Source organism: Peromyscus maniculatus, chromosome 3, assembly GCF_049852395.1.
Source record: "Peromyscus maniculatus bairdii isolate BWxNUB_F1_BW_parent chromosome 3, HU_Pman_BW_mat_3.1, whole genome shotgun sequence".
Taxonomy (NCBI): Eukaryota; Metazoa; Chordata; class Mammalia; order Rodentia; family Cricetidae; genus Peromyscus; species Peromyscus maniculatus.
Window position 1 is genome coordinate 66,214,711 of NC_134854.1, and position 26,026 is coordinate 66,240,736.

At 54.1% G+C, this 26,026-nt stretch overlaps 2 protein-coding genes across 4 annotated transcripts in view; one reads left to right on the top strand and one right to left on the bottom strand.

Moving 5' to 3' along the window:
* The window catches only part of Atg9b (autophagy related 9B), a 7,654-nt gene extending 838 nt beyond the window's left edge, over positions 1–6,816 (bottom strand). Inside the window, exons 1-14 of one of the 2 annotated variants that reach the window (XM_076566690.1) lie at positions 6,641–6,723; positions 6,097–6,199; positions 5,930–5,975; positions 5,748–5,810; positions 5,217–5,378; positions 4,469–4,610; positions 2,521–3,275; positions 2,225–2,381; positions 1,816–1,995; positions 1,151–1,387; positions 849–982; positions 594–690; positions 297–420; positions 75–214 (exon numbers count right to left, since the gene is read on the bottom strand). In XM_076566690.1, coding sequence (XP_076422805.1) covers positions 90–214; positions 297–420; positions 594–690; positions 849–982; positions 1,151–1,387; positions 1,816–1,995; positions 2,225–2,381; positions 2,521–3,275; positions 4,469–4,610; positions 5,217–5,378; positions 5,748–5,810; positions 5,930–5,975; positions 6,097–6,199; positions 6,641–6,643 — 2,328 coding nt within the window. In that variant the 5' untranslated portion in view covers positions 6,644–6,723 and the 3' untranslated portion in view covers positions 75–89. Of the gene's footprint in view, positions 1–74; positions 215–296; positions 421–593; positions 691–848; positions 983–1,150; positions 1,388–1,815; positions 1,996–2,224; positions 2,382–2,520; positions 3,276–4,468; positions 4,611–5,216; positions 5,379–5,747; positions 5,811–5,929; positions 5,976–6,096 lie in introns of both variants that reach the window. The other variant, XM_076566689.1, reaches the window with a different exon arrangement.
* Positions 6,817–9,099: 2,283 nt separating this feature from the next.
* Positions 9,100–25,160, top strand: Abcb8 (ATP binding cassette subfamily B member 8). 2 transcript variants are annotated; one of them, XM_006996346.4, is made up of 16 exons: positions 9,101–9,297; positions 13,821–14,133; positions 14,489–14,644; positions 14,724–14,818; positions 14,944–15,049; positions 15,703–15,864; positions 15,985–16,070; positions 16,184–16,281; positions 17,274–17,379; positions 20,665–20,698; positions 20,860–20,996; positions 21,167–21,261; positions 21,462–21,595; positions 22,224–22,371; positions 23,607–23,857; positions 24,546–25,160. In XM_006996346.4, exons 1-16 carry the CDS (start codon positions 9,203–9,205, stop codon positions 24,684–24,686), a joined length of 2,157 nt encoding a protein of 718 aa, XP_006996408.1. In that variant the 5' UTR covers positions 9,101–9,202; the 3' UTR covers positions 24,687–25,160. The 2 variants fall into 2 exon arrangements, with proteins under 2 accessions (XP_006996409.2, XP_006996408.1); XM_006996347.4 differs by lacking the exon at positions 13,821–14,133 and having other exon boundaries at positions 9,100–9,297.
* The last annotated feature ends 866 nt before the right edge of the window (positions 25,161–26,026 follow it).

Here is a 26,026-nt window from a genome sequence, read left to right on the forward strand (position 1 = left end):
ATCCCCATCCCTCCAAAACTGACCCCAAAGTAGTTTCTTTATCCTTTCTTGACCCCCATGTGGGCAATACTGACCTGAGGTATCCTCAGTCAGTGCAAGGGGCCTGGGAGGGGCTCCTTCTGGGTGTCTGTGCTCTCCTGGAAGCCCTTTGGAAACAGATTCCGGGCCCTCTGGATACCCCACTGCTGTCTCGGGCTGGAAGCAGGACTGGAGCCTAAGGACAATGTCCTTGGGTGAGCAGGGTCACGATGCTTAAGAAACACCAGGCCCTTGCCTCTATCCCCTACCCTCCTCACCATCACTTGACCAAGATGGCTTCTCCTCATCTGGTGAGCCTGGCTGGGAAGGGCTGGACCAGGGCCTGGGTGGGGAGGAGGCTGAAGCGTCTCCCCATGGTTCCTGCTGCTGCTGTTGATGAAGCTAGATGGAAGGAGAAGAGTGAGGGACTCCCTCACATGTGGGGGCGGGGAGGGAGCAAGGCCAAGCTCCTCAGCTAGGTACAGAGAGCTCATAGTTCCTGTCAGGTAGTCTTTAGATTCTGGCCCCTCCCTCAGTCTTCATTTCACTCACCTCCCCATATTCCCTCTACATACCTGATGTAGGTAAATGGCATGCAGGCTCATCTCAGCAGAAACAAGCTCGGGGAGCTGGGTCAGCTTCTGGCCCCCAGTGCCTCCTGGGGACACACAGCTAAAACAAGATTCCTAGTCAAGAGACATCTCCCTCACAGAGGAAGGTGGGCCAGGCTGCACCCCATTTTCCAAGTCCTCTCGGCACCCTGGCACCCTCTCTCAGAGAGTCAGCGCCGATCCAGACTCCCCTGCATCTCAGGCCTCCACCTCTCTCACCTGGGGTCCTGGACCATTCGTGAAATGGAGGCAAGGAGGCTGGCTGTGGCCGCCGCAGGGCAGGGAGTCGTGGGGCTGAGGTCCCTCTGGGGCGGGCGGGGATTCACCAAGAGGTTGGCCAGGAAGGCTTCGGGCTGAACAAAAGAGCGCCAAAGGCATCAGAAGGGATAAGGGGAGAACCAAAGGAAGGCAAGAGATGTGAGAGGTGGAGCTGGCTACCGGGGTAACCCACAGAGTCAGGAATGCCCAGGGAGGGATGGACAGCAGGAAGGGGCAAAAGAGTAGGCAGGCCTGGGACTCACCAGAGGGGATGTGCAGTCACTGAGCACCCCTGGGGTCGGGGGGCTTCGTGTCGAGGTAGCACCCCAGGCAGCTGCATCTTGTTGTACCCGGCCCCGAAGGTGGCCAAGGAACTTAGAGCTGTGGCCTGGTGGCTGCCATTGTGGGTGTGCCAGGGAGAACCGCATTAAGGAGAGTTCAGTCTTTCCATCCTCTGCACGCTGAGAGAGAGAGGCTTCTGTCTGTCCCTCGGAGAGCCACTGCAAGGAAGAGTCCTTGGTGTTAGGGACACCAAGACTCAGGTAGGCAGGACAGGAAATACTGCCCCACGTTCCGCATGTAGGAAATCCAGGCTGTGATTGGGACTTATTCAAGATCACCCAGGAGCAAGGTGGTGGAGCAGGCCGTGGGTGCTTAGTCTCAGATACAGCCAGCTTTGATGTTGCGCCCCCCCCCCCCCGCATGCAGCCCTAGTTCCCAAGACAAGATAAGCCTGTACCCCACTCCTCACCCACTACCTCCCTTTCTAGTGGGGGGTGGGGCAGTATTTGCCTCCATTTATCATCATCATCATTTTTTTAAATGTAACAGCAACTCTGTAAAGGGCTCTATAGACCTGATGTGCTTCGGTGAGGCAAGCCAAATACCTGTCCAACCCAATTTTGTAAGGGCAGGGAAGAGCTCTAACCTGAGGGTGCCCATGGCGCTTCACATCCATTAGGGCAAAAGAACAGATGTCCCCGACACCAGCCACATCCACAGTGAAGTGATGAAAAAAGTCAATAATCTCCAGAGCACGGGGGCGGAACCAGAAGAGCAGAAACAGAGGAGTGAGAAGTGGAGACAGGAGTTCTTCCAGGAGGGAGACCTAAGGAAGCACGGGTGAGGCTGAGCGGGATTATCAAGAGGACTCCACAAGTGATCACCACGGTCAAGAGCCTCCAGGAACACTCTGTAAGGTCGGAGGCTTCCAGCCACTCACTCCGAAGCCTCCTCGCGGACCCAGCCCCACAGCCATGGGGCCCACAACTTCTCCTCCCAGACTGATGATTTGGACAGGGCCTACTCCGCAGCCCCCTGCAGGCCCGGGCACTCACTGCTCGGTACTGAAGCAGCTGCGCCATCTGCCAGTAAGAGCTGGCCCGAGCACCCGCCGCACCAGGCTCCTCCGGGAGGTAATGCATGTGTGCCAGGGCTGCCTGCAGCAGGAGCTGTGAGGGACGCCCCTGGCATTGCTCCTCTGGAATGAAGGACCTGGAGGGCAGGACGTGGGTAAGGGATGCGGTTAGGAAGACCTGCAGGTAGGATGCCGGGCTAAAGAGAAAGGAAGCCTGCGCCCAGGTCAGAGCAAGGCCACCCACCAACATCTCCTCCCTGGTATGTGCCATCGAACCTGGCCACTGTGGCTGTGACCCCGAGCGCCGTCATGGTGGTGAGCACGTGCTCCACGGCCAGCACATCCTCATCGTAGACGGTGAGCACCAGCAGCGCGGCAAAAAGCGCTCCGGAGAAGAAGACCAGTTGGCGGGCCAGCAGCGCGCGCAGGGGCGCAGGGGGCTCGGCGGCACGGAGGAAGGCGGCCGCGGGCCGGTAGGCGCGGGCCAGGCGGGCACGCAGTTCGTGCGGTAGCTCGTTGAAGTGGCGCAGCTGCAGGCGGGCCAGGCGGGACCAGCGGCGCGCCCCGAAGGCGCCGGGCTCGCGTCGCAGCAGCTCCACGTGGCTGTAGAAGGCGTACAGCACCTGCCAGGCCAGCACCAGCGGGCTCAGCGCCAAGTTCACGGCGGCCAGCAGCAGCACCGTGCGCCGCCAGCGTGCGGCCAGGACGCCCCGGAGCTCACTGCGCTTGTAAGCTTCGGGAAGCTCCCAGCCCCCGCGGAAGAGCGAGAAGGGACCGCGGAAGAGCAGCAGGTCCACGTTGAGCGCCAGGCCGCGGCTGAGGAAGGCTGCGCTGCCCCCCCAGGGCAGTGGACAGCGAGCGGGCAGCAGGCCCTTGTTGGCCAGCGCCACCTGGTAGTTGGTGTAGCGCAGGATGCGGTGGTGGACGTCCAGTTCCGTCAGCGGCCTGGGCTGCACACACAGCCCACCGCTCCTCTGCAGCTCCAGGAGGCGGGACTGAACCTCAGCCCAGGGTACCGAGCTGAGCTCCTCCTGAGGAGAGGGGACAGGGGAGCCTAGGGACCTGTGTTCCCCTCCACAGAGACGCACAACCTCCACGACCCACTGAGCGGCCTGCAAACTCCAGTCCCGATGGCCCCCCTCCCCACCTTGGCGGTCTGCCTTCTTCTAGCCCTTCTGCTAACAGAAGCACTTCTCCCTCTTCTTTCTGCCACTTCTCGGTGGTTCTGCTCATCACTACCACTCCTGGAGCCATTAGTCATATGCTTCCTGGCGACACCTCTTTAGTGAACTTCGCGGGGGGTTGGGACCTGGCTTCCTTTTTTGAGCCCCCTGCAACCCCACATATAAGAAACTCTTCTCCTGTCTCACCGCTTTCTGCCTGAGCAAGCTTGGAGACCTGGCGGCACTGTCCCACTCCAGGCCACTTTGTACCGTCACTCGACTAGCTTTCACACACCCCTGCCTGGGTCTGTGTCTGGGGGAAGAGAGCGCTCCCACGCTTCATTTGGAGAGACCCCATATGAGCCCTAAGCCTCGCTTTAGCCCCATCTCCCCAGTCCAGATATTTCCTCAGGGGCAGCCTCCACAGCTCCTCCCCTGGAGGAAAGAGAAAAGGACGGGCCAGAGGAGAGAAGGATGGGGTCGACAGCCTCAGCAGTGGCTGTGCCTGGAGCCTCCCTCTACTCCAACGGCTCTTGACATCCAAGGGGAAGCAAGAAATGGGGACTGAAGACGATATCTTAACAACAAACTTAGGCACAAAGCTAGAAGGACCATGACCAGGGGACAATGGAGAGGTCAGAGAGTGGCTTCCTTTCAGGTGCCCTAGAAAGCGCCATTTCAGGCAAGCAAGCCCATCTCCACTGCCTACAGGCACCCACGTTGGCCTCACTTCCTGCCCAGAGGCCTGATTGGCCTGACTGTCCTCATCCAATCAGGATGCTTCCTGCTCTAGAAAGCCCAGTGACAGCCCTTCCTCTAAACAGCCACTGTTTTTACCACCAGCATGTGACTGTAAGTCACCGTATGTGACCCATCTGAATAAGGGAAGCTCCACAAGGGTCAGAGCCAAGCTTGCTAAGTGCCAGTGCCTCCTGACATTACTCAAGGCCCAGGGCAGGTGTCATTCAGCCTCCATCTTTCTGCTCTTCTCGGTTGGTCCTTCCATGTGCATGGCCCCCACTTTCTCCTGTCCTCTGCCCATGCTGTCCCCGCAGGCTTACTGGGGGGATGTGCAGGGCCTCCCTGTAAAACACCTGGATGTCCCAGTAGCTGAAGAGGTTGCAGACTGAACGAAGCAGCTGGAACAGCCAGAAGCCAGCAGCCAGGACCAGGAGGAAGACCAGCAGAGGGCTGTTGTGGATCCTGCAGGAGATTGGAACAGGAAGGGTTACAAAAAGGTGGGAAACCCACAGAAAGAAAATGGTGGCGAACACCTGCAGGTCTCAGTGGGGCTGGGGGGGGGGAGAGGTCCTCAATGAGGCCTTCAAAAGTGCCTGCGAAGTCAACACTTTTCACAAACAACACTCATGCTGTCTGCTTTTTGTATTCTCATTATCCCATGGGTGTACAATGGAGTTTTCCAGAAGCTACAAGACAGGTGAAGGAAGATGTCACGTCATATGGAGAGCCCATGTAATGTGCACTCATGCATTCCTAAGCTTTAAACGTGTCCTCAGGGCTAGGGATGTGTCTGAGTGGTACAGTGCTTGCCCAGCATGCCGGAAGCCCTGGGTTTGCTCCCTGGCACTAAAAATAAACAGTTGTCCTCACCATTAATTTCTAATAAGGTAAATAGAAATGTGACTCATAATACAAGGCTCTTTGAAATTCTCAATCAACTTGGGCTATGTTTTTAAATATGCCAAGCACTTAAAGAGTCGGTCTAGACCAAGGGGCATTATAGGGAGGTCCCCTCCTTCCATCCTTTTGTGATCTTAATCCAGAAGCACCCACCAGACTGTCACTTACTTCTCTGCACACTGGGCTGAGGGTAGAATAGCATCTGACAAGGTCACTTTGCTGTGGAATGGTCCAGGCCTTGTATGGTTCTTTGGCTGGTTGTTGAAGAGAACATTGTAATCCACACAGCGAAGGAGGAAGGTTGTGAAGGTGACGATGAAAATGAACTGTCTGAGAAGAGGGTACAGGGAGAGGGCCCTGATCAGGCCGAAGGGCAAGGTGGACTCAGCCAGACAAGCTGAGGCTCTCTATGGCCCCTCAACCTTCAGAGCCCCAAGACTAGAACAGGAAAGGAGAGCTGGGGCATAGCTCAGTTGGTAGAGTGTCTGCCTCGCATACATGAAGCCCTGGATTTGATCTCCAGCACTACATAAACTGGGTAACGCCTGTAATTTTAGCCACTTGGGAGGTAGAGACAGGAGGAACAGGAATTCATGTCTAGCCTGGAATACATGAGACCCTGGCTCAAAAACAAAACAAAACAAAACACCTGCAAATAAGAAGAGAGGTCAAGACTTAGGGACAGGACTGGCTTCTCACCCCAGCTGGAAGACATCCTCCAACAGGATACAGGCGAAACCATTCCGCTGGTGGTAGCTGTAGATGTGGCAAGTTTGTCAAGAAAGATACTTGTCTATGGACTCGTTCTGAAGAGACTTCCCCTACTCTCCCCTGATCCACAGTCCCGCACCATGTCCCTCTGCATGCTAGGCACAAAGGATATCTTGGTGAAGAAGCTGTCCAGGTTCTGGATGTGATGCCAGGAGCCTGGGTACAGAGAAACCGTGTCAGGACTTGGCACTGTCGCCCTGGTGATCAGTTCCTCTGTGTAAACCCAAACCTGCCTGGACCTCCAACCCACTCAATCTCCCAAATAGCCCACACTTACCACGGAGTCCTTCAGGCACATGAAGCAAGGGTTGATGGTCCTCCCCATGGAGGGGTGAGTCTTGGGACCCCTCAGGGTCACAGTCCTCTAGCCGTTCATAATCCTGCTCAGGGATCAGAGGACCTATCCGCAGCCCAGGATGGTCCTGGGGGCACCGGCAGGAGGGAGGGGGAGTGACCGAGGCCAGGGGTGGGGTGGAGTGGGACCCCCACGAGGGGGAAGCGGAAGTGGGTGTCATTGTGGGGTGGGTCTGTGTTGGGGGTGTGGCTGGGGCGGGTGAGGCATTGTATGGAAGCTGAGAAGCCCCTGCCTCCTGAGTCACCGGGCAGGGGGACCCTGAGGCAGGAGGAAACAGGGAAGAGGAGCAGCTTCTTGTCCGAGGGACAGGGGACAGAGAGAAGACAGAGATCCTCCCTCCCCCAAGTCCCCGGCATGGAGAAGCAGACAGTGGCAGTGCCATGGGGAGCAGAGGCACTGAGCTGGGCCCCAAGTCTCCCCACCGCCCCCGCTGCCTCCTGCTCCCCCCCCACCCCATTCGGCTCACCATCAGGCAGCAGCGGCTCCTGAGAGGTCGGAGGGACTGGGCTGCTGCTGTTTCCACAGAGGTCTGTGAAGCTGAGCAGAGACTACAACAGGACGATGACAATGATGACAACAACAGCACCAGGTGACTCAGGCTGGGCAGGCCTCGGGCGTGCCAGCCCTCTGCCACCTGCGTGATCACTCACACTTCTTGCAGGGCAACCTGGGGCCAAGGCCCAGGCTCCACGCCTGGGAGGGACCGCCGTAGGGGAGGCAGGGGTTCAAGGGCTCTTGGGACTAGAAGAGACACCTGTAATCTCCGCCGTCAGCCCTTGAGGGCACAAGTGGTAAAGAGGAGGTAGATACAACCAAAACGACGAGCACGGAAGAGCAAAATCCCATCAGAGGGTTATAGAGTCTTGAGGCTGGGACGTGAAATCTCTCATCCCCTCCAGTTCCATTCCTTTCCCTCACACTCATGGGCACTGATCAACAGAGAATGACTTAAGACTACCTGCCCACTCACTCAGGACTTGGGAGGAGACAGAGGGTAGCAGGATCAGGAGTCTGAAGCCAGCCTGGGCTACACCTGACCCTATCTTAAAAAAAAAATAAAAATGCATATTTCATTTCCCTGAGTGGAAGAAGAGAGAGACTTGACTTTGCCATCAGCTAGGAGGAAACAACAGGAAGTAAAGGGAAGGAATCATTTAAGGGACTTAAAGTAGGAAAACTTGGATTGGTTCCTTGCGAGTGTCATTGTGTCTTCTTTATCCTCGGGTTCACCCTGATACACTCTCCCTCCAAGCCCTGACCTGGTGTCAGGGGCCTCCTGAGAAGCATCAGCAAAGGAAGGTAATAAGAGGTCCAGAACTTCGGAGAATGATGTGGGCATGTGGGGATGGACTGGCTGAGTTGAGTGTCTTGTTGTCTCACCAGGGAGGAGGAGGAGGCCCAGGTGGCTGGTCTGATGGCTTGCCCAACGCCATTCCCAAGGTCCTGAGTCACCATGTGCCCTAACTGAAGCCCATGCCTGAGACGCTGACTTGGCTAGCAGGTGTCAGGGCCTCCAGGGCTTAGGCCAGTATCCCAGCAATGGAGAGGAACACAGAGCTTCCTAGAATGTTTCCTGGAGGAGCATGGAGGACATTCATGGAATTTCCCACGTTTGGCCCGGGCTGCCCGATCTTCTTATGTTTCTGCCTCCTTTCTGGCAGAGGAATTGTCCCAATAGTTCATGACTGGGCAAGGTGCAGAACTATGAAAACCTTCTTACAAGTGACAAAATAGAATCGGGGGTGGTGGGGGGGTGCTCTTTCTGAGGCCTCTAGAGAGATAGGTTAAGTGAGGTTTTAACTGGCGTCTCTCTATGACATCACTCACACAGCATCCTTGATGGTCCATACTTGTTTAGGATTATCTCTACACACACCCTGATTTCCTTAACCCAATCTCAAATAAATTCTGGCTCATTGTTCCGTCCAGTTTCACTTTAAATTCCCATATCCACAGCATCTCTTTTCTTCCCTCAGCTTAAGTCATTTTGTATCTCGGAAGCACCACTAATAACAATGATACTAGTAACAACTAATAATGTTCAAATGTCCAGGTGGATTACCAGAGAGCAGATGCGGGCCAGACGCAGCGCTCCCTGGTGGCAGTGAATATCAGAGCGCTTTTCCCTGACGTCTGGAGAACAGGAACGAGTCACAGCCACTCCCACCAAGAGGCCAAGGCCAGTGGAGGAGGCAGTTAAGAAAATAATTACATAGATGGCTTGGTGACTCAAGCCTGTAATCCCAGCGCTGGGAAGGAAGGATGGAGAGTTCAAGACGAGCCTGGGCTACAAAGGGAGTTTCAGGCTACCCAGAGCTACTTAGCAGGACTAGGTTGGAGGTAGTATGAGGGATGATTATAGCAAGAATAAGTGCCCCACAGGTGCACGCGCCGTTCGCTCTTGGGCTGGAATCTTAGGCCAATGATTCTGACCTAAATGAGGAAGGAACCATTGGGTTAGATCTTAGGTTGCACCTTGATAAACTTTATGACCTCCATACTAATAATTCAAGATAATTGAGGGTCACTATCAGGACCAGTCGGGGCGTTTTTCAATGCATGTGGCTTGAGTTGGAGACTAAAGTGGTGGCGCATCACGAGCATGTAGGTTTTTGTTTGTTTTAAACTCCCCAGTCTACTTTCGCGCGTTCCTCCTCCCAGAACCAGCATCTACACTCCCTGAAGATGCCAGGGCACGTAGAGACTGTCAGGAATATCCCTAGGGAAGCGGCTTGAAGCCAGAAGTGTCAGGACAGCCCCGAATATGAGAATGAACGTTGCACACCCTCTGACCGTCACCCGACCCTAGGGCATAGAACAAAAAGTAGCCCGAGTCGCTTCTGCTCGGTCCCGCCTCAGGCAACATTTTATCCAATCACAGCTTTGCGGCAAGACTGATGTGTCTTTCCTCCAACCACCGCCGAGGTACGAAGGGGTTGTCGGGATGGTGGCCATAGCTAACATGGAGTCCCCGGTAGGATGAGAGTGAGATTGCCGTTGCTAGTTGCTCCTGCCTTTCGGCCTCATCATGTTGGTTCACTTATTTCGGGTCGGAATTCGGGGTGGTCCATTTCCAGGCTGGTCGCTACAATCCCTGCGCTTCCAGACGTTCTCGGCAGCCAGGTAAAAGAACGAGGGCTACTTAAAAGTGCGGGCCATTGACCAGCCGGCACCTCGCGGGGCCCGCCGGGAGGTGGAGTTCTGGGCTCGCGCGTGGCCTTCTGGGAGCTGTAGGCTATCTCGGAAGGAGTAGAATGTCACTCCCCAGGGAATTGACCTCCATTATTTATGGTGCAGCGTGGGTGCCAGCAGGAGGCTCCGCAGGTCTGCACCTACTAGCGAAGAGGACGCTGCTGACTCCCGGCCGGTGGCCACACCCAGTCGCCACGGCCCATCAAGGGGCGCCACTCTTAGCCCGCGTCCGATCTCTGGTAATCCACCTCAGATCTGGACGTATCTGTAATTGGTATCCATAGACATTCACTATTGATGATGCTTCAGGATTAGCCGAAATTATTTTAAAGGATCAAAGGAGATTCCTTAGCTGGCGAGATGGTTCAGCGGCTAAAGAAAGGCACTTGCACCAAGCCTGAAGACCTAGGTTCGACTTGAGAACTCATTGGTAGGAGAAAGCAGCTCCTGTAAATTGTCCTTTAACTTCCATGACCCTAAACCCAATAAATAAATAAACACATACGTTAAAAAAAAAAAAAAAAAGTTTAAGTAGTTCCTAACTGGGCTTAGTGGATCTCTGTGAATTCAAGGCCAGCCAGAGCTACATAAATGAAATATCAGTAGCATTCAGGCTGAAGCAGGAAGGATGCTGGGAATTTGAAGCCAGCATGGGCTACAGAGTGAGTTTTGAGTCATTCTGGGATACAGAGTGAACAAAATGAATCAAGAAGTGATTCTTAAAGCTAGATGCATTTGTCAGGAATCGAGTCAATCTGAAATGAGCCTCTAATCCCATTTTCTCAGGAGGCTGAGTCTAAATTCAGTACAGTAGAATGTATATCATACATTCTAAGTTCAAGGCCCGACTGGACAACTTTGTAAGATGCTGTGTCAGAATAAAGAGTAAAAGGGCCATTCATTCAGATGGCTCAGGAGGGAAAGGTGTGCCACCCACGTGACCCGCTGAGTTTGTCAGTCCTGGGACCCACACGTGGAAGGCAAGGACTGACTCCTGCAAGCTGTCCTTTGATCTCCACTCACTCGGGCACAGGTACACGCAAATAAATGAAATGTAATAAATTTTAAAAATAAGGAGTAAAAAGTGGGCTGAGGACATGGCTCAGTGGCAGAACATTTTCTTGTCATGCCTGAACCATACGCTCAATTCCTGGGGTGGAAAAAAAAATCTGATCTATTCTTGGTAAGATTTAAAAAATAAAAACTCCAACCCACTTTGGTCCAGAGAGAAAAACAGGTTGAAGACAAGCAAGAATCCAGAGTCTGTTTTTGGGGGGTGGGGTTTTGTTTGTGTGTTTTTTGTTTTTTGTTTTTACTTTTGAAGACAAGGTTTCACTGTGAAGCTCTGGCTGGCCTCGGGTTCTCTATGTAGACTAGTTTGACCTTGAACTCACAGAGATCCACCTGCCTCTGCCTCCTGGGTGCTGGGATTGTAGGGATGCCCTGCTACCCAGAATCTGGAATTTAATTGTAAATATTCTACAAGAAGCCACTGTTTCCCTAGGAGGTCTAAAGGAAGATTGCCAAGGGTGGGTGACTGTGTGGAAAGCCCATCTGTTTGATGGAGGGAGGGCAAACCCTGAGCTAGAAGTGCCAGTGCTGGGAAGCTGTCCACCGGTTGTTGGCAGTCGCCATGCCTTCTTGGAGTCTTGGTTGGGAGATGAGAGTGGCTGGAAAGTAGCCATGGTAAATTATTAATGGTTTGAAAACAGCCTTTAGGAAAGAATGAGGGTGTTGATAATATTTAAACCATCAAGAGACACAAGGGAAAACCAAAAACAATGAATGTGTTCATTTCAGTTCACGAAAGGGATTTAGCAGTCAGGCTCATTTTGAAAAGAATGTAATAGAAACTGTCAGAATACACGTTTCAAAATTAAGACAAGTATTTTGTGAAACCTTTCTGCTTTGGTGTGTGTGTGCGCGCACACACACACACACACACACACACACACACACACACGGAGTACTGGATTGTGCTGGAGCATTGTACTAAGTTGCAATGTACAGTGCCAGTCACAGTGAATCTGTGTGTTTGCAAAACATGGCAGTAGTCAAGTCAGCCTGTACTTGTCAGCATCTCTAATGAGGATATGCATGGCGCCACAAACATCTGCGCAATGGACATCTCATATCCCAGAGATTTCCTAAGTTCTGGAGTACAAAATATGGCCTCTGCCCCCTCAGTAAGATACTGTCTAATGGAAAATTAGGACAGTGGTACAGGAGGAAAAGAAAGTGAGTTTTGTCTAAAACTGAAGATATATTGACTTAAGGCATAGTGGGGGGAAAAAACGACAAACCAGGCAGGTGGGACAGAGTTAAGCGCAGGTCTGCCTCAGAACAAAGGAGGGCTGAAATATATAATAAGAAGGGTCTGGAAATAGGAAGAGCCATGACTCTGAAGACCAAGCAGAGCCTCACTCTGGATTTCTTATTTCTTTTTCATTATGTCTGGGGGGTGGGGGGAGAATATGTACAATGAGCACAGGTGTCAGAGGCCAGAGGGATCGGATCCCCTTGAGCTGAAGTTACAGCAGTTGTGAGCTTCCTGATAGGCATGCTGGAATCAACCTCAGGCCCTCTGTAAGAGCAGTACACGCCCTTAACTGTTAGTGAGGGCTCTCACTTTGTAGGGCTTTGAACTTGAAATCTTCCAGCCTCAGCTTCCCAAGTGCTGAGATTCCAGAAATGCACGGCCACACCCCACTTGCATATTCCTCATCATTAGTCTATTCTGAGCATTCCTCTGTGTGCTTTTGGCCAGATAACTTCTGCTCCAGACAGGTTCCCTCGGTCCTGTCCTTCCCCTCTGGCTCTTCTCTGCTGTGGACTCTAAAGTACAAATCTGATTTGATTACACTAAAAACCACAGAGGGCCCTGAACAGCCTGCCTGGTGGTCTCCTCGTGTCCAGGTGCTTTGCAGAAACTGGGATGACTGCCCTTCTAAGGCACCTGTTTCCTCTCCCTCCCCATGTGCCCTGTCAAAGCTACATTGTTGCTGAAGGTCTTCTCCTACTGCAGAAGCTCCTGGGAGCGAGCGATCCTTTGCCTCCCATCTCCACTCTCCAGTCTGAACGCGGCCAGCACCCACTCACCAGTGCCTTTTCTGATGCTTCTGTCGAGCACAGCAGCACCTGCCCTCTGACCTCTAGTCCCCACCCCACCCTTGCCCCCACCAGCATGACCCCGGGAGAAGGAACTCGCTTGGACAGCTCCATACTCGATGACACAGTAGGTTCACAGATGTTGTAAGCAGTCGACTCTACATTTCCATTGTACACATATGAGACCTAAGGGAAGAAGGGGGCTTCACCATCCAAGACGGTGACGAGATCAGTCCTTTGCAGGTTTTCTTTCTGTTTCCTCTGTCCCCAGTGGGAGAGAAACATACAGTCCTTTGTCTTCATGCATCAGGCACTCAGGTCCTGCCTACGCGAGGTAAGGTAATGGGCTGAAATAAGTCCAAAAACTTAGAGCCTCTCTGGCCTCGACCACCACACGTAGCCTTGGCATATCAAATTTAGGACAGTAGAATGAGCCTGGATTCTGGAACCAGACAACAAAGTTCCCTCTTGCCCACCCCATCCCTGGGGACAAATTATACCACCTCTTAGTTGTTCTTTTTACCAGGTGAGAATAAGGGCATCTTCCAGGGTCAAGGACTGTGGACCGTCAGCTCACTATTGCTAGGTCATGTCTGCCGTGTTGATTACCTTGCACACACGCAGGGCCAAGCACAGAGAAGCTCACCCCCATGATTCTCTCTGAGCCTTCCTCTAGGAAGCCTTGATCTGTCCCTATAAAGGAGGCCTCTGGCCGGCAGCCGCTCCGAGTCTCCTCTCACCTTGATAGGCTGGAGACCTGCACTGAGCAGGGTGCTGGAGGCTAAATGGGGGCCTTGCTGGCTGATGCTGGCTGGAAGACAGCGCTAGGGGAGAGGTTCTTAAGATTGTACTCTGATAGCCTTGCATTCCACTGTCACTACAGATGTGTGCAATGTCTTATAAACCAAAGTTGCCTGAGAATGTCCCTAAGACATTCATTCTAGGTGAGGTCATGCATACCTGCAGTCATAGCTATTCAGGAAGCTGAGCCAGGAGCATCATTTGAGAGCAGAGGTTCAAGGCCAGGCTGGGGAATATTAGAAGATCTTATCTCAAGAGTAAAACAACACCCACCAGTGGTGCCAGCACTCGGGAGGCAGAGGCAGGCAGATCTCTGTGAGTTCGAGGCCAGCCTGGTCTACAGAGTGATTTCCAGGACAGCAGGACTGTTTCACAGAGAAACCCTGTCTTGGGGGGAAAAAAAGAGTAAAATAAAATAAAACCATCCCTGGGAGGGGCAGCAGGTGAAATGCTGTTCCAGAAGGCTCAGCCAGAGCCCAGGGGGTCGGTTAGTCTTTTGAAGGACAGCCAGGACCACAGCTGTCAATGCCTTTTTCTATCTACAGGTCCTCAGATGACCGGTTCAGCTCATGCCTCCTCCGGGCAGTGGCCCAGCTGCGGTCACAGCTCCGGGCTCACCTCCCTCAAGTCCCACCAGCTTCCCGACGGAGCCCCTCTGTCTGGTGTTGGGTTGGGGGGACCCTGGTGGTTCCTGCAGTGCTCTGGCAGCACCCCCGCCTCTGCCTTATAGCACTGTGTGAAGCCGAAGGGTCCCCTCGTGCCCACCCCACGCCCAGTGCCCTGGAGCTGCGTTTTAACTGGAAGTTCTTCTGGCATTTCCTTCACCCCCACCTGCTGGCCCTGGGGGTAGCCATTGTGGTGAGACTTTCCCTGTTCCTCCATGTTCAAGCTAAGAAGGGCCTAGGGAGCTCCAAACGAGTTGCACAGGGACAGCGTGTCCCTGCCTTGTGGAGACAGCAAGGGCGGCTGCCTGGGCTCTGGGGCATCAGGATGACCTGTGCCAGGGGACTGAGTTTGTGGGATATGAGGACTCGGGAGGCTGGAGGCCCGAACTCTAACTCTCAGAGAGACGCTTGCTTCTGTGACCACGTGAGCAGCCCCAGTGTGGACAAGACAAGGCTCAGGAAGGGGAGAGGAAAAGTCAAAGTCAGAGCTGGGGAGGGGCGAATATGGTCTCCTCTCCAAGTGTCTGTTCCCTCTGTCCCCATTCCAGCTGGCCTTGGGTGCGGCACTAGTGAACGTGCAGATCCCCCTGCTCCTGGGCCAGCTGGTGGAGATCGTGGCCAAGTACATGAGGGACCGCGTGGGGAGTTTCATGTCTGAGTCCCGCAGGCTCAGTACCCAGCTGCTGCTACTCTACGGTGTTCAGGTACAGCCCTACCGATCGGAGGGCCTGGGGCTCGCCGCAGCCTGCCTGGGGCCTCCCTGAGTGCAGGCCTCTCTTTCAGGGACTGCTGACCTTCGGATACCTGGTGCTGCTGTCGCACATTGGTGAGCGCATGGCCATGGACATGCGAAAAGCCCTGTTCAGCTCCCTGCTCCGGTACTGCCAGCTGTCGGGGGTGGGGCCAGGGTGACGGATGGCGCCCAGGAGGTCGAGGAGGGCCAAATCCTGAAGTAACATCTCCCTCTCTTCCTCCACCCGCTACCGCCATGTCTTACTGCCAGGCAAGACATTGCTTTCTTTGATGCCAAAAAGACAGGGCAGCTAGTGAGCCGCTTGACTACCGATGTGCAAGAATTCAAGTCATCCTTCAAGCTTGTCATCTCCCAGGTCAGTGGTTCAGGCCCCTGTGCCCCAGCTCTGACATCCTGAAATTGCATTGGAACAAGGCAGGGCCCCTGCCGGCTCTTAGTAGAGCGAGACTTCCTGCGGCCTGAGGAGGTGTGCGAGAAAGGAAACAGTGGATCTGGAGGGGAGTAACTAGGACAGTGTCAAGGTCAGGACAGGCTGCTGCTCCGCGCTCTGAAACCCTGACTCCCCCGGAAAGCCATTTATGGGCTACTAGGAACCACCCTGGTGGGAGCAAACTCCCTTGACCCAGCCTGACCCCATTGTGCCCATTGCCGGTCAGCATTGATCTCGTGCATGGCTCTAGTGCATACCGACAGCCCACCCTGTGTGCCCCTCCATCCCCGGGCCCCAGATTCGCAGAACACTGGCCCGTGGCAGTCGGTGTATTCCTGTGCAGTTCAGTGTGCCCAGAACAGAAACAAGCAATGGATTTGTCTAGAGTAAAAAGAGTATGGCCTGTGGACATTCTCACCCATCCATTTCACAACTGGTGATCAGGTCCTGGCTAGTCAGGAAGGGTTTCATTTAGTAACCAGTGGCTGCCCCAGAACCTCCAGAGCTGTCCTATCCCACCCCGAGCAGAACACCCACCACCTGGTGCTGATGCTCCAAACCCTCCTCTCGCTACTCAGGGACTGCGCAGCTGCACCCAGGTGATTGGTAGCCTGGTGTCCCTGTCTATGCTGTCCCCACGCCTCACACTGCTGCTGGCCATCGCCACACCTGCCCTCATGGGAGTGGGCACCCTGATGGGCTCAGGCCTCCGCAAGTTGTCTCGCCAGTGTCAGGAGCAGGTACTGGAATTCTTGGCATGTCCCCCTTGTTTCTTCTAGCATCTCTGGCCCATTCTCCTTGACCCTCATTACCCCTCTTCCTGTCTATAACTTACTCCTTGTTTATCTGTCTCCATGCAGGTTGCCAGGGCAACAGGCGTAGCAGACGAGGCCCTAGGCAATGTTCGGACTGTGCGAGCCTTTGCTATGGAGCAGAGGGAAGAGGAGTAAGTTCTGGGAAGGCAGAGTACAGAGTGGGTCCATCTCTGTCACTTACCCTCCCTGTACTGGCCCTCAGCCCAGCTGCTTCCTGAGTGCCCAGCCTGACCTTTCTTCCCAGACGCTATCAAGCAGAGCTGGAGTCATGCCGCTGTAAGGCAGAAGAGCTGGGAAGGGGCATTGCCTTGTTCCAAGGGCTCTCCAACATTGCTTTCAACTGTGAGTGAATGATGCCCTGCCTGGGGTGTGGGGGGCACGTGGGCATGGGCTAGGTGAGGGCAGAGATAGGCAGCAGACAGTCTCCACCTGCCCAGATGTACCTAACATATTGAGTACCTTCATTTGTGAGATGCCTAGCTACTAACAACTGCAGGAAACTAGAGAGTGATAGCCCTTAGTTCACGAAGAATTCTACAGGGCACCTTAGGGAGTGTGTGTGTGTGCTCCGGCCCCTCCCCACTCCTAGTTATTTTTGTGCCACTGGGGCAGAACCAGGACCTCAAGAGTGTTAGGAAAACATTCTTCTACTGACCTGTCTGACCTGTCTCTCCAGCCCTTTACAGTTTTCATCTTTTTTAAAGATTTTTATTTATTTATTATGTATACAGAGTTCTGTCTGCATGTATGCCTGCAGGCCAGAAGAGAATTCATCATTACAGATGGTCGTGAGTCACCACGTGGTTGCTGGGAATTGAACTCAGGACCTCTGGAAGAGCAGCCAATGCTCTTAACTGCTGAGCCATCTCTCCAGCCCATCATTTTATTTTTACATTTTAAATTACGTGTACATGTGGGTATGTGTATGTGAGTGCAGGGCCCCGGAGGCCCCCAGAGCTGAAGTTACAGGCAGTTATGAGCTGCCTGATATGGCTTCTGGGAACTGAACTCAGGTCCTCAGCATGGGCGATATGTGCTCTCAATCACCGCTGAGCCATCTCCCCAGTCCTTCTATTTTTACATAGAGCCTCGTTAAGTTACCCAGGCTGACTTTAGACTTTTTCTGTATCCCTGGCTGCCTTGAACTTGTGATCCTCCTGCCTCAGCCTCATGAGTGTTATGGGCCTGTATCACTAAACCTGGCCTGCCCATCTCGACTTGCAAATGAGGAGTTCAGGCCTGAAAGTCAGCGGGTGGATAGCAGGAGTAAGACTCAGGACGCAGCACTCATCTCTTGCCACTTCCTGCCTCACTGCCTGGCCCTTTCCACGTAGGTATGGTCTTGGGCACCCTGTTCGTCGGGGGCTCCCTTGTGGCTGGGCAGCAGCTGAGAGGAGGAGACCTCATGTCCTTCCTGGTGGCTTCGCAGACGGTACAGAGGTGAGTGGGGAGCACTCTCGTCTCTCAGTAGTCCTGATGTCATCCATCCCGTCATGCCCCACCCCCATCCTTCCATAACCCTGCTTACTAGAACAGGGGTGCCAGCATGCTTGGGGGAGGGGCTATTGTATAGCACTATAACCCTGCCTTGTCCCCCAAGGAAACGCAGAACAGGGAAGAGCTCCAAAACTTCCACTAAACCTTCCTCGGCTTCACTGAGCCTGCGTTCGGAAATGCAGTCAGCATCATTAGCTTTCTAGACAACCCTCAAGTGTTCTTGAGAAGCTCCCAAAAAAATTAATTGTGGTGAAATCGACAATGGAAAATTTTTCACCCTAGCCATTTTGTTTTGTTTTGTTTTGTTTTTTGAGACAGGGTTTTTCTGTGTAGTTTTGGTGCCTTTTCTGGATCTCACTCTGTAGCCCAGGCTGGCCTCGAACTCACAGAGATCCGCCTGCCTCTGCCTCCCGAGTGCTGGGATTAAAGGTGTGTGCCACCACTGCCACCCGGCCGGTTATTTCATTTAAGTATCACTATAGCAGTGTTGTGCATGTCCCAGTGTTTTAGCCACGGCTGACCCTGTCACCTGAACTTGGCCTCCTCCAGAAGTGAGACTTCACTCCCTTTAAACACTGGCTCCCATTCCTCCCAGCTCGGGCCCCCTGCTGCTCCTGCTCCTGTGACCCTGACCACACTAAAGAGCACACAGCGGTGCAGCCACACATCATCCTTCCCTGTGCCTGGCTGCTTTCGCCTAGCGCAGTGCCTTTGGGGTCCCTCCATATTGTGGCCTGTGTCAGGACTGAGTATCCTGTGGACAGAGCATCCTGGACAGGCTCTGTAAGGGCTGCCTTGGCCTCAGACCCCTCCCGGACAAATGCTCCTCATGTAGCTTTCATTGCCCTCCTTAGCTCATACCCATCTACCCCGCATGGCAACCCAGAGCTCGTCTGTCATCTTGGGCATGAGGCTGGGGCGGCCCTCACGGGCCCCTAATCTACTCCTCTCTTTCTCAATGAAACTCAAGCACTTCCTGTTGTTTTCTACCTTGCTTTCCCCATACATAGCAGGTATTGTGTGTGTGTGTGTGTGTGTGTGTGTGTGTTATGATAATTAAAGAGTGAGCATGCTATAATAAATAATTAAAGAGCAAAGACATATTAGCACCAACCATGTCAAGAAGTGCCCCACTTCTCAAATTGGTCCTTCCCTGCAGAGATGATACTTTTTGTTTGTTTGTTTGAGACAGGGTTTCTTACTGTAGCCTTGGCTGTCCTAGAACTAACTCTGTAGCCCAGGCTGGCCTCGAACTCACAGAGATCCGCCTGCCTCTGCCTCTCCCCGTGCTGGAATTAAAGGCGAGCGCCACCACCGCCCCGATGGAGATGACACTCTTGATCCCAGTGGTGCCCTGTCCCTACCCAGAGTCCTGTCTTGCCATTCCTGTAGCTCCACAGTTTCTTAGAGAGTGGCTTCGTGTCCGGTTGATAGGGCCCAGTGTGAAGTAAAGCCAACCTGAGGATGGTAGATGGTCTGTCTCATCACCACCACAGCCAGAGGTCTGCAGAGCAGAGTGCACCTGGTTTCCAGCTGCATGAGCATTGCCCCTGGTTCTGTTTCTGCTCCACACCAGGAGCCTTCAGACCCTCTGGTCCCAGAAGGCTTATCTGTCCTCTGGCCCAGCAGCTGTTCCTTCCTGTCTTTGGGATCTAGATGCTCTGATTGCAGAAGAGGTGGAGATTACCATGTCCCCTCTGCTACCTTGCCTTCCTCGTGCTGACCTAATTCCCTGATCAGCCTGGACTCCAGCCCCTCATGATCCTTCTCGTCCTGTGGACTCAGTTGAACAGCTTGGCTCTACTCCCTGGGCACACACCTCCCACCTTCATGTTCTTCCCTGCCCACTGGTCTACTCAGCCCTAAGCAGTACTGTGCAGGGCAGCCCAGGGAGCAGCCTGCACCGTCTCAGGCCCCTGGGCAAGTGGCCATCCCCAGCCACCTGGAGGAATTGGCCTCCTTGCGGAAGCTGTTGTGTTTCTTCCTGGCTTCTGCTGTGTATCCAGGGGTCCATGTGTTGGAGCAGTGCAGTTCCAGCTAAGGGTTCCTTTTGGCAGAGAGTGGATGGTCTCCAGATAGGGAACTTGTCTGGGCCAGTTCACTTCATCAGTCTACGGCTGGCCCCATTGTGCCAGCTCTCAGAGCAAGGTCAGCGCACTCCCATGAGTCACATGTGTTTTGGATTGCAGTTGTGGTTGACCCCCTTGCCAGGCTGTAATGGCTCCCAGGTCTCCTGTGAGTTGGTCCCATCCACATCCACAGATAACTCCCCCACTTAGCCCCGCCCTCCACAGCCTTCTACTCCTGGCACGTGCCCATTGCCCTAAGCCTTCCACAGCTGTTTCCTTGAGGGTGCTGGGGTGCTTGCCCCAGCCCTGGAAGAAGTGAATTTAGCCCATAGCTTGCTGAGATAACAGTCTTTCCTTTTCTCGGAAAGGACCCATTGCACACAGCGGCACATACAGTCATGGGTTGGCCAAGCCACTGGGGACCGTGACTAAGGCTGTTGACTCACAGTAGGCGACCAGCTCCAGCCCCAGCCCTGCTAAGACAAGGGAGATGACCCACTGTCTAGACAGATAAACACATGCAGATAAACACATGCCCTCTCCTACACATACCCACCTTTAGGGAAAGCCCACAGTGAATCTCGGTCAGGGAGTTTTGCTTTGGGGGCTCTCCAGGGCTTCCCCTTGTAGCCTCCATCTCTGTTTTCTTTTGCTGAAAGGGCTTGACATTTTTCCACCTTAATTTGAAAGTGAGCCCTTGCTTCCCCAGAAGTCAAGCATTAGATCTGTCCTCCCACTGTGGATCCCTATCTCCGTGACCTCTGTCAAGGCATCTGCATAGGCAGGTCAGGTAGAGGTCATGGGAGCTGTTATATCCCTTCTGGTGGGCTGATGGCCTCCCTGATGCTGTGGGCCATCTTTACCCTGCATACTGAAGGCCTGGGAAGCATGTGGGCATACCATTGAGTCCCAGGCATGCACTTCGCATCCACTGCCTCCGAGAGCACCCTCCAGATCCTGGCTTAGGCAGCAGACCGCTGTTATCTTATAACTGGAGAGGGAAGAGAAACTTAGTGATGTGGTGTCACAGGGCTCCTGTAGCCATAAGATATTGGGGGCCTTCTCTGCACCAGCCCTATGTCCTTGTCTCTCCTACCACAACCTTTCCCTTCCCTCCGGCCCTTGTTAATACCTCTTCCAACTCTCTCTCTCCTGGCAGGTCTATGGCCAGCCTCTCTGTCCTGTTTGGTCAGGTAAGTGAGATTGTCCCAAGATGGGGTGTGTGTGTGTGTGTGTGTGTGTGTGTGTGTGTGTGTGTGTTGCTGTGAGAGCTCTGGACACACCACAGCACTCCCTATCCAGTACCAGGAGCCCCAGTTTCTAATCTCAACCACAAACTGGATTCCCTCTGCAGGTGGTACGTGGGATGAGCGCAGGTGCCCGAGTCTTTGAGTACATGGCCCTGAGCCCCTGCATCCCATTGACGGGGGGCAGCTGCATCCCTAGCAAGGACCTTCATGGCTCCATCACCTTCCACAATGTCAGCTTCAGGTCAGCATTGGTGGGTAGGATGAGAAATGGACTCTTTTGGGCTGAGGATGAGAGGAAGTCAGGAAGCCTTCTAACTGAATGCTCCCTGTACACAAGCCGCTGCTGGGGGACTTAGGAGGGAAGTAAGGTCCAGGAACCGGGTCTGATTGGGGCTCTCTCGACCACCCCAGTTACCCCTGCCGTCCTGGCTTCGAGGTGCTCAAGGACTTCACCCTGACGCTGCCACCTGGCAAGATTGTGGCCCTTGTGGGCCAGTCTGGGGGAGGTAAGAGGAACTTCGTCCTCTCCCATCCTCTGGTTCATGTTTTGGTAGCCGCTTGGGGCACAGCTGGTAGCAAGCCCTTATTGATTACTGCTCCTACCTGGGATGGGGTATCCTCCATTGCTACAAGGGTCCCTCTTTGCTGGGAGAGTCTCCAAAACCCTCTCTCCTCTCCCCACACCTCCAACCTCCCCCTCCTCCAGGAAAGACCACGGTGGCTTCCCTGCTGGAGCGCTTCTATGACCCCACAGCTGGCATGGTGACACTGGATGGGCATGACCTGCGTACTCTCAACCCCTCCTGGCTCCGGGGCCAGGTCATAGGTTTCATCAGCCAGGTGAAGGGCAGAGGCTGGCAGGGTCTGAGCAGCAATCCTGGGCCCCTTTTCTTTCTCCTCTACTTCTCATCTCCCGGATCCTCTGAGGATATCTGTGGCCTAAATGGTTACTAGCCATCCTCTGCGTCCAGGATGTCTCTCTCCCAGACAGCTGCAGTTCTGCCCTTATACTCCAGAGCACAGACACTGCTTCTGTGGGCTGCAGTCTTAGGATCCCAAAGCAGGGGCGCTAACACTGCCAGCGGCTCCCACCCGCCAAGCCCAACAAGGGACCATCTTCTCTCTGTGGGCTCGAGATAAAGCCAGCACACCACTACAGGAGGGACAGCTACCCACATGCAGGAAGAGACCAGAACTCCAACGGCCCCTATCATGTCATAGGGCCTGTCCGCATCACCTTTGGTGAGGGAGTCTGTGTCCTCTGTGGGAAGGGCCTGTTTCCTTTTAATGAGCAACCCTGTCCCCACATGGTTAGCATCTGGCTTTGAACTCTGGACCCTCCCTGCAGTTGGGCTCTTCTAAAATAGGTCCCTGGTGCACGGGGCAGTCCCCACGTTCTGAGAGTGAACTCAGAGTAGGGTCTGTAAACGCCATCTCTATGTGTTCCCGTGCCCCTCAACCATGCAAGGAGCCGGTCCTGTTTGGAACGACAATCATGGAGAACATCCGATTCGGAAAACTGGAGGCCTCTGACGAAGAGGTGTATAGAGCTGCACGAGAAGCCAATGCCCACGAGTTCATCAGCAGCTTCCCTGACGGCTACAGCACTGTAGTTGGTGGGTCTCTTGGCGGGAAGCTGCTGGGTCAGCGGGGCAGGGTGGGGCTCAGGGGCCAGGGTCCTAATGGCAGTGAGCAGTTCAGTGTGACTCCTGAGAGGGGAGCTCGAGGAGAGTCACACCAGGACAGGCCAGACTGTGGCTGACGGGACAGAGATGGCTCTTTGGGACAGAAGAGCTCCAGCCCATGTCGCTCAGGCATAACAGACTAGAGAGGGCTCTGAGAGGAGACAGGACGTAACGATGGTAAATGGGAGAACCCTGGCCACAGGCCCAAGGGACTTGTCCACTCTGGGGCCTACCATTGCCCCAGACAGGAAATAGGGCTCCTTTCTAAGCTGTCCCTATTCTTCTGGTTCCCAGGACGCCCCAGTTCTCTGGCACTGCAGTGGCATCTCTCAGCACAACAGGCTGGCGTCTTGTGCAGGCCTTTCCTGAGTCAGGGTGCGAGAACAGATCGGCACACTAGCTCGTGCCTGTGACAGCCTGAGCCTTAGATGGTCATCCCCACAGCTCCTCTGTCCATCTTGGGGGCTGTGTGTATCATATAGAGGAGATGGACTATCCAGCACCTTGACTGTGCTTCAGAATGTTCCATTACCTCTCGAGGTTTCTCAGCTAACTGCCTGGGACCTTTCAGGCTGTACCGGTCTCTAGCAGTCCCTTCAGGTCCTAACATAGCTGTGCGTACATGCTCAGGGCTCTGTGCCGTTCTGGTGGGAGACCCTTGTCATCTCTCCCTGTTGGTACTTCCTTGTACTTTAAATTCCAGTGTCCCTTGCTGTTGGGCTTCCCAGGACTGCTCCCCTTACTGACCTGTGATCCTGCCATCACTTTGCAGTCTCTTGAGGTTATATGTGGCTCCCAGGATGTCAAGTGCCTCTGTGTTTAACATCTTTGTGTTGCACTGCCCATGCTTGGTTACCAAATGGTCTTACTACAGCTGAGGCCAGGATCCAGGAAGATCGTTGTTGCTGTGGGCACCTGGTGGGAACTGCCCACCCAGATCTGAGACCCACCAAGGAAGGGACACTCATGCAAGACACTTGTGTTTCATGTGCGTTATTATGTGCATTATTATGCTGGAGCACTCAGACTGACAAGTATGCACACGGGGTAGGGGTGGGGTCCTTAGAGGAGCCTGATGGAAGCACCTAAGTAGCCAGTGCCCATGGCCTACCACCTCCAAGGGTGGAGCTGAGGGTCACTTCGGATCCTGTCCCCTCTTTCCACAGGTGAGCGGGGCGCAACCTTGTCTGGTGGCCAGAAGCAGCGCCTAGCCATCGCACGTGCCCTCATCAAGCAGCCCACTGTGCTGATCCTGGATGAGGCCACCAGTGCACTAGATGCAGAGTCTGAGAGGGTGGTGCAGGAGGCACTGGACCGGGCCAGCGCTGGTCGCACCGTGTTAGTCATTGCCCACCGGCTCAGTACTGTGCGTGCAGCGCACTGCATCGTCGTCATGGCCAATGGCCAAGTCTGTGAGGTCAGTCGGGCTGGGAGTGGGCAGGGGCTCAGGTGGCCTAGCTAAGCTGTATGCGCACCTGGCTTGGCTCCAGGTGCTTGAGGTCATGTTCTGGGAACAACATCCCAACAGACCAAGGTCTTCTGTCCTCAGATAAGCTCTGACCTCTGGGAGAGGTGAGCTGCGGGCTCCCAGGACCAGAGGATGTGGATGGTGTTAATGAAAAGTCTGAGGCAGAGCTTGCCACCCAGGGGCTCAGATACTGCATCAGGGACTTTTTTATTTATTTGTTTTTTTGTTTTTCGAGAAACCTATACAGGTTTTTCTGTGTAGCCCTGGCTTTCTGGAACTCCCTCTGTAGACCAGGCTGGCCTTGAACTCATAGATATCTGCCTTCTGTTGCTGAAATTAATGGTGTATGCCACTACCATCCAGCTTTGTGTCAGGGACTTTTATGGAATCAGTCAGGGGCAGAACCTCAGAGCACTTGGATGTATATCTCACAGCCCCAAGCTGAAGAAGAGACATCCGCTGAGCAGGAGGTAGCATTGACCAATAAAGCTGTGCCCAAGGTGTTTTGTTTAAAATGAGCCCAGAGTTGTCCAGTGTCTCTAAATGGGGCATCAGCTTAAGTGGCTGGGAGCCTATCAGGTGATGGGGCTGGGGCTCAGAGTTTAGCTCTGCTGAATGACCCTCCTTCTGCCTCCAGGCTGGGACCCACGAAGAGCTTCTCAGAAAGGGCGGGCTGTATGCAGAGCTTATCCGGAGACAAGCCCTGGATGCCCCACTGACCTCCGCTCCAGCTGCAGAGAAGCCTCAAGACCCCAGCAGCCACCAGTGGAAAGCCTGAGAGAGCCCCTGGGTCAGGTCACTGCCGAGAAGCAGTCCGGGGCTGGAGCTGGGCTGGGGACAGAGCCCTTGGAGAGCCAGTGTGTGGGGATGTGGTCTGCACTCCTGCTCCCTTAAAGGAACTGGGCCTGGCAGCTGGGGCGGGAAGGCCGCTTTCCTCCCACCTGCTTCCACCGTCCTGCCTCAGCTCTGTGGTTACTGGGATGGACACGGTGAGGCAAGTCCCTGAGGCACCTCTGACTGAACCTTCCCCTCTGACCCAGTTCTCCAATACACTAAGGTTATTCAGGCCCTCGCTCCAGGGGACTGAAAATTCATGGTCTGGCCAGGCCTAGTCAATGGGCTGTAATCCAGGCAACTGGGAGACTGAAGTAGGAGGATCAAGGGGTTCAGGGCCATCCTGGGCTACATAGTGAGACCCTATCTCAAAAAAACCTTAAATGAATAAATATAATAAAAGAAATTTTTAAAAGAGGCTGAGACTGTAGCTCAGTAGCAGAGTGCCTGCCATATGTGAGGGGCCTAGATTTGATCCTTAGTACTGCAACTAAAATAATAAAACCCAGGGTTGGGGAGTAACCCAGGACCTCGCTCCTAGGCTCCGCCCCACCCTAAGTAGGACCACACATCGCTAGCCTTACCCTTGCATCCCCACTGTGTCTCTTGGCCCATCCTCCACACAGCCACAGTCCTGGTCTCCAGCAGGATGAAGTGGTAGCAGTCCATTTACAAGAAGCACCCAGCCTACCCGGCTATTCCCTGTGTGCTTCAAATCTGACCTGGTGAGACTATAAAGTCGAAGAAAAGACCTTGAAGAGACTGAGACTAGGCCATGTGTCCACCCAGAACATTCAGACAGGAGCATAGTGCCAACCCAGGCGTGGTGATGCACCTCTGTAATCCCAGCAGACGGGAGGTGGAGGTGGGATGATCGGTTAGAGGTCATCTTTGGCTACATAGTGAGTTTGAGGCTGGCATGGCCTTTGTGAGCACCTACCCCAGAGGTGGAAGGCACAGTTACACACAATACAATAGGAGGTTCATACGGATCATGGGAATGGTGGGATGGTGGCCTCATCTTGAAAGGGGGTAAGCAGATAGCCTGAATGACATGAGCCCATGGCCCCAAAGCAGTAATTGAGGCAAGCTGGGGCCTCCGTTGTCTTCTCAGGTGTCAAGGGAAGCACGTGAAGGACCCTTAGAATGCGCTGATGCTCCCGGAGCAGTCAGGACTGCCCTATGCTGCTGCAGATGCATCAATCCACTCCACTTTCCCCCAAAGGGTGATGGCCCCTAGCCGTGGTACCGTAGGTCACTTCCCACTGAGAAGCCATCCCTGGC

Bases quoted from the DNA above. Each gene is read 5' to 3' on its own strand.
- Abcb8 (XM_006996346.4), top strand. From the start codon at position 9,203: ATGTTGGTTCACTTATTTCGGGTCGGAATTCGGGGTGGTCCATTTCCA. The intron at 16,071-16,183 runs GTAAGTTCTGGG...CTTTCTTCCCAG, and splicing joins ATGGAGCAGAGGGAAGAGGA to ACGCTATCAAGCAGAGCTGG. The intron at 23,858-24,545 runs GTCAGTCGGGCT...TTCTGCCTCCAG, and splicing joins CCAATGGCCAAGTCTGTGAG to GCTGGGACCCACGAAGAGCT.